The 6,020-nt window shown below is 56.1% G+C and overlaps 1 protein-coding gene across 1 annotated transcript in view; it reads left to right on the top strand.

Annotated features, from left to right (window-relative positions):
* The window catches only part of VWA5B1 (von Willebrand factor A domain containing 5B1), a 37,927-nt gene extending 32,334 nt beyond the window's left edge, over positions 1-5,593 (top strand). Inside the window, exons 18-21 of the mRNA XM_023758320.1 lie at positions 2,202-2,276; positions 2,906-2,975; positions 3,500-3,617; positions 5,108-5,593. Of these exons, the coding sequence (XP_023614088.1) occupies positions 2,202-2,276; positions 2,906-2,975; positions 3,500-3,617; positions 5,108-5,593 (749 nt within the window). The remainder of the gene's footprint in view (positions 1-2,201; positions 2,277-2,905; positions 2,976-3,499; positions 3,618-5,107) is intronic.
* Positions 5,594-6,020: the final 427 nt, after the last annotated feature.

The following is a 6,020-nucleotide window of genomic DNA, read 5'->3' on the forward strand; positions in this document are numbered from 1 at the left end:
TACAGTTCCTCATGCTGTGACCCAACCATATAATTATTTGTGTTGCTACTTCATAGCTGTAATGTTGCTACTGTTGTGAATCGTAATGTAAATATATGATATGCAGGATGGTCTTAGGCGACCCCTGTGAAAGGGTCGTTCGACCGCCAAAGGGGTCGCGACCCACAGGTTGAGAACCGCTGCTCTAAAGACATCCTAACAGCTGCACCTAACCCTTTCTTCACGCCCCCGGGTGTGCAGTGAAGATCTGCTCTGTGCACAGGGAGGACAGTGGAGGACCCACCTGGCCACAAGCCGGGACGCCCAGATCATAATTTAATTTAACCTGAGGGTTAGAAAGTTCTCACGGACATTGATGGGTTAAAAAGGGAACAGTGGGTAAGCGGGTGGAGGAGCTCTTTAGAATTAAAGAGTTCTGCCAACTCTTTGGTTCCATCAGAGCCTCCAAAATTGGGAACCTGCTCTTCCCCTGAGCCATGCTGAGCCTCCAGTCTAGAGGAAATGTCTTCCTTTCTCCATAGCGGTGGCCCATGACTTCCATCAAAATCACAAATCCCTTCTGTTTTTTCTGTTTTTTAACATTTTTTTTATTGATTTCAGAGAGGCAGAGAGAGAGAGAAACATCAATGAGAGAATCATCAATCGGCTGCCTCCTGCACACCCCGCACTGGGGATCGAGCCCACAACCCAGGCATGTGCCCTGACCTGGAATCGAAGTGTGACCTCCTGGTACATAGGTCAATGTTCAACCACTGGGCCATGCCGGCTGGGCGAAAATCTCTTCTCTTCAATTGTCCTCTGATTCAGACCCAAGTGTCTATTATATCTAAGCTGTTCCTCTATCCCAAGCACTTGCCCTCCCCAAGGGTGATCATCGCTAACACATACTGAGAGTTTCCTGTGTGCTGGGCACTGTCCCAATTATCCATGGCTCCTCATAATCATCTGAGTTGGTTTATTTTATTGTCCCCGTTAAGAGATGAGAAAACTGAGGCTCAGAGAGGTTAAGTGACTTACTCAAGATCACACAGCTGATATAAGGTAGAGCCAAGACTTAAACTCAGGCATTGTCTGGCCCCAGAACTCAGGAGTTTAACCACCAGGTTAATTTGCCTCCTGGTTGCCTCAGTCACTAGTTCACTCCCATGCTGCCCCACTCCACCCAAGCACCTACTGATAACCAGAGCTCCTTGGCCCTCATGGAGCTCCTGACAATCTCATAGGGGACCAGAGGCTCTGATGAACATATTTGTGTATGAAGCTTTTTCCATAATTTGGTTTATTCTTTTATAGTATACTAGAGGCCTGGTGCACAAAAATTCATGCACTGGGGTGGGGGGGGTTCCCTCAGCCCGGCCTGCCCCCTCTCACAGTCCGGGAGCCCTCAGGGGATGTCCTACCTCTGCAGGAAGCAACCGGGTCGATCAGGGGAAGGCGCTGCCCCCACCACCCCGCTGCTGCTGCCTCTGCCAGCCGCCTGCTCTCGGCCCTCGCAGCCGCCGCGGCTTTGTCCGGAAGGACATCCAGAAGACGTCCGGTCTATCCGGTCTAATTAGTATATTACCCTTTTATTAGTATAGCTTGCCCATCACTCTCCGTCTCTTGAAATAATGATCCTAAGAATAACTACCCTGATTACACATTTTGAACAAACTCTGTGTAATTATCACCCCCATTTTACAGATGAGGAAACTGAGGCTCAGATCCATGTTCTGATGCCTCCTAGAGTGCTGACATGAAACCCTCCTCCATGAGACATAGACCTGGTGCTTCATGCCCACTTCTCCCCAACCCCCAACTTCCACCCTCAGCCCCTGACCTGCTCCTGCTTCCCTGGTGGGTCTGTAGCTCAGGATTTCTTTGAGCACTTATATGAGCCAAGTATCTCACTGAATCCTTATAATACTGTGGGACCGATACTGTATCCCTAATTTGCAATCAAAACTTATGCAGGAAGTCCCTTTGCCGGGGTCACACAGTTAGTCCACGGGGGAGTTGGGATTGGAACCCAGGCATTCTGACTCTTATGGCAGAGCAATGGTGGTACCTTGAAGACAAAGGCCCATCCAACTAGGGATGGAACACTTACCTTGCTCTCCAGCCCAGCCCCAGGTTCTGTGAATTCACTCTCCTGGCAGGGGTGGGAGAGGAGAAAGGGAGAGCCAGGGGGCTCAGGCCTCACTGGCTTCCCTCTGTTGCAGATGTGGAGGAAAACCCCGCTGTGCCCTCCGGCCATGCCACATCCCCGGGCGGGGAGAAGTACGCTGCTTCTGAGGGTATGTGGACCATCACCCGGCTCTCCCCTTAATGAAGATAGTGATCGTGGTTGATCCTCAGGCTAAGAGAGTGTCTTAGCCCAACACAGTCCTCAGTGGCTCATTTATTCCTCAAAGCAACCCTGTGAGAGATAAATAGGAATATCCCCAACTTAAAGGCTAGGAAACTGAGACTGAGGGAAGTAAAGTGACTTGCCCAAGGTCACACAGCAAGTCCGTGATGAAGCCAGGCCTGGAATCCGGCCTTCCAGTTTCTAGCTGACCGTTCCATCACCGCACTCTGCCTAGATTCCTCTGGCAATGTGCCAGGGAAGGAAAATCAATGTCCCCATCCGGGGACAAGAGGGTTTAATATGAGGCTGTCACTGCCCTAACAGGGAACCTTCCAGAAGATGCCAGGGGCTACCAGCCAAGGACACTTGGAGGCCTGTTTCTTACACGTGGGCCGATATATTTCACTCCTCCCCATACCAACTGGGTCATAAACAGAAACAGCCTAACGTTCCCCTAGATCCCTAGTGACCAGGCAAGCCCCTGCCCCTCTCTGGGCCTCCGTTTCCCCAGCTGGGCAGTGAGCGGTTGGACAGGGTCCTCTGTCAGGCAACAACTGTCACTGTGTGGCTCTCCAGGTCCCCAGCACGACCTGGCCACCAACACCCCTTCTTCCTTGAAGACCTCTGAGACCCTGTTTGGAACCAGGTACGTGGGCTTTCCCTTGGGGGACACTCTACCACCACCCGTCTCCCAGGGGCTGTCCCTGGCTTGGAAGGCCACAGGCAGGCCCAGCCTGACATTCAGACAAAAATGAACAATCCAAACCGTGCCAAGAAGGCCCCATCCAGAGGTATCACTGCCCTCCAGGTATCCCACTGCAGAAATCCCACCTTGGTGGTTCATCTCCCACAGTGTGGTCTCTTTGCAAACGCGACCCCCTGGGAGGGCCAGCCTGAGACACGCTGACTGCTGGGCTAAAAGAGCATCCTAAAAAAGAATAGCCTGGTCCCCGTCCAGGTTGCTACTAACTCACTGAGGGCCTCAGGGAAAATGCACACCCCCCCAGGCCTCAGTTTCCCCAGCTGTCAAATGAGGAGATTGGAGGAAGCCACCTATCCGATCCCTTCTGTCCTGACTCTCAGAGGCTGCTGAGTGAGCACCGGGGGGTGGGATGACCAGGGACACCACCGGGGTGGCTGTGGCCGCTCTTCCCTGCTCCACCCACACAGGCTGACTCTCAAAAAGTCCAGGCTGCTGACGCAAGCAGCCAGGGGCTTCCTGGGCAAGCCGCTGACCAAGACTCCAGAGCCAACGCCGGGGAGCCAGAGCTTCGACTACGTCCCACTGGTGAGTGCCCCAGACGCCGGCTGCTCCACAGAGGGGCCTTCCCAGGAGCCCCTTTCCAGCCCCGCCCCTCACAAGGGAAGAAAACCTAGGCCTCGCACCCACGTAGTCAGCAGGGCAGAGGGGTCTGCACGAGACCCCCCCCCCCCCCCCCAGGGTCTAGGAATGTTGCTAAAAGCTAGCGGCAGCAGCATCTTGGCAATCGGCTGCCTTTTTAAAAATTCACGGGAATTTCACATTCTACCCCACCACCTACATGTGTCTGATTTTCAATGCATAACAATAAGCCTTGAAATGACGCTCAGGTGAGTAAAATTCACGCCCCACGGGCATGCACTGTTTGGGAAGCGGCTCTGCAGACGCCCCGGCACGCTGTGGCAGCGTGGGAAGCCCAGGTGTGGCGTGGACATCTCTGAATTGAGGAGCCAGGGGGCGTGGCCTCCACCTCCGGGCCAGGGGGCGTGGGGAGCAGAGGTGCCGGCAGGAGGGACATGGTTGGAGTTTCACTGCGCAGCTCCAGTCCCTGCACACCGACACGGAGCCTTTCCAGCCATCGGGGCAGCAGAGCGCTGTGCGGGGGTTCACTCAACAAGGACCCGTTGAGCCAGGCCCAGTGCCAGGCCCTGGGAGACAACCTTGAACCAGATGAGCAGAGTCCCTGAGCTCATGGTGCTGTAGTGGGGACACAGACAAGGAGCCAGGCAATTCTGCTCCTTGGCCGCTGTGATAGGAAAGTTCAGGTTGGTGGGGCAGAGCTAGGCGGGTGGGGCACCTTCTCCAGGCTGTCGGTCAGTCGGTCAGTTGGTTTGTTGGTCGGGGAGGAATGACACATGGCTTACTGAGGAGCATAAAGGTCAGGAAGGCCGAGGAGTGATAGCTGGCAGCCTAGAGAGGAGAGGGAGAGAGCGGCGGCTGGAGAATGGGGCTTGAGGAGAAAAAGTTGAGGACGAACCAGCGATTTGGAAATCATGGTTGGGACTTATTCCAAGAGAAAACTGACACCACTGAACTGACGTCAGAGAGTGACATGACCTGTGTCTTACAAAGGCCCCTTGGGGTGCTGGGAAGATGAGGGGGTGGGGGCGACGGAAGGAAGTAGAGGCAGGGACCATGCGGGGAGGCGGATGGTGGACTCCAGAGATGTTTAGAAAGCAGACCTGTGGGCACTCGGAAACTGATTGGCTCGGAGGGTGGGAGAGGGCGGTGAGCTGCCCAGAGCCGACTTGACGGCCGAGGACAGTCTCAGCGGCGGGGATGGGCCCACCTGCCCAGAACAAGAGGCAGGTTAGGAGTGAAGGCGTTGCGTTGGGCTTGGAGAGTGATCAGTTTGGAGTGCCTGTGGGATAAAGGAGGGAGCTGCTCAGTGGGCCTGGGTGCCCCGCAGACCCCCCAGGAAGATGAATGGTGGGCTGTGTGGACCCAGACTTTTGCATGGCCTGGGGCTCCACCGCCTACAAAGTTGGAGGCCCACTGAGGGGCTCCCGCACCCACAGGTGTCTCTGCAGCTGGCCTCCGGAGCCTTCCTGATGAACCAGGCCTTCTGCGAGGCCATTCACATCCCTATGGACAAGCTCAAGTGGACCTCGCCCTTCACCTGCCACCGAGTGTCCCTCACAGCCCGCCAGCCCGCGTCTAAGACCAGCCCCTCGTCTCGGCACCCCTCTTGTGACACCTCCTCCGAGGAGCCTCTGGCAGGGGACAAGGCGAGCTGGGAGCTCAGCGCGGTGACAGAACACACAGGGAAGCTGTGGGCCACGGTGGTGGCCCTGGCGTGGCTGGAGCACAGCTCGGCGTCCTACTTTGTTGAGTGGGAGCTGGTGGCCGCCAAGGCCAGCGCGTGGCTGGAGCAGCAGGAGGTGCCGGAGGGCCGCACGCGGGGCACGCTCAAGGCCGCCGCCCTGCAGCTGTTCGTGCTCCTGCGGCACTGGGACGAGAGCCTGGAGTTCAATATGCTCTGCTATAACCCGAATTATGTGTAGGGGGGTTGGGGCAGGGGAGGCGGGCGGGGACCTGGGGGCCTGCGGGGGGAGCTTTGGACGCTGTAATATATTGGTTGCTAGAAAGAGCCCTGGACTAGCCGTCAGGAGGCCTGAATTCCATCCCAACTTTGCTACCACCTAGCTGTGCAACGAAAGGCCAGACCGTGCCCCCTGTCTGGGCCTCAGTTTCCCCCCTTCTCCCCCCCCTCCCCGACCCCCGTAAGATCAGTGGGTGAGGTGAGGTTGGACTAGTGATCTAGAAGGGTCAAAGGTTCCTTTCTGCCTGGACTGTGGGCTGCTGTGGGGGTGACAGCCACCGGGGGTGGAGAGGGAGCACAACTTAAACCTGGGATCCCCCAAGAGGAGGAGCACGTGGTCAGTGTCCCCTCAAATAAAAGGGTGAACGAGCAAACCCCAAAACTGCAAG

This window comes from Myotis lucifugus, unplaced genomic scaffold (genome assembly GCF_000147115.1).
Source record: "Myotis lucifugus unplaced genomic scaffold, Myoluc2.0 scaffold_128, whole genome shotgun sequence".
In the NCBI taxonomy this organism is placed as follows: domain Eukaryota; kingdom Metazoa; phylum Chordata; class Mammalia; order Chiroptera; family Vespertilionidae; genus Myotis; species Myotis lucifugus.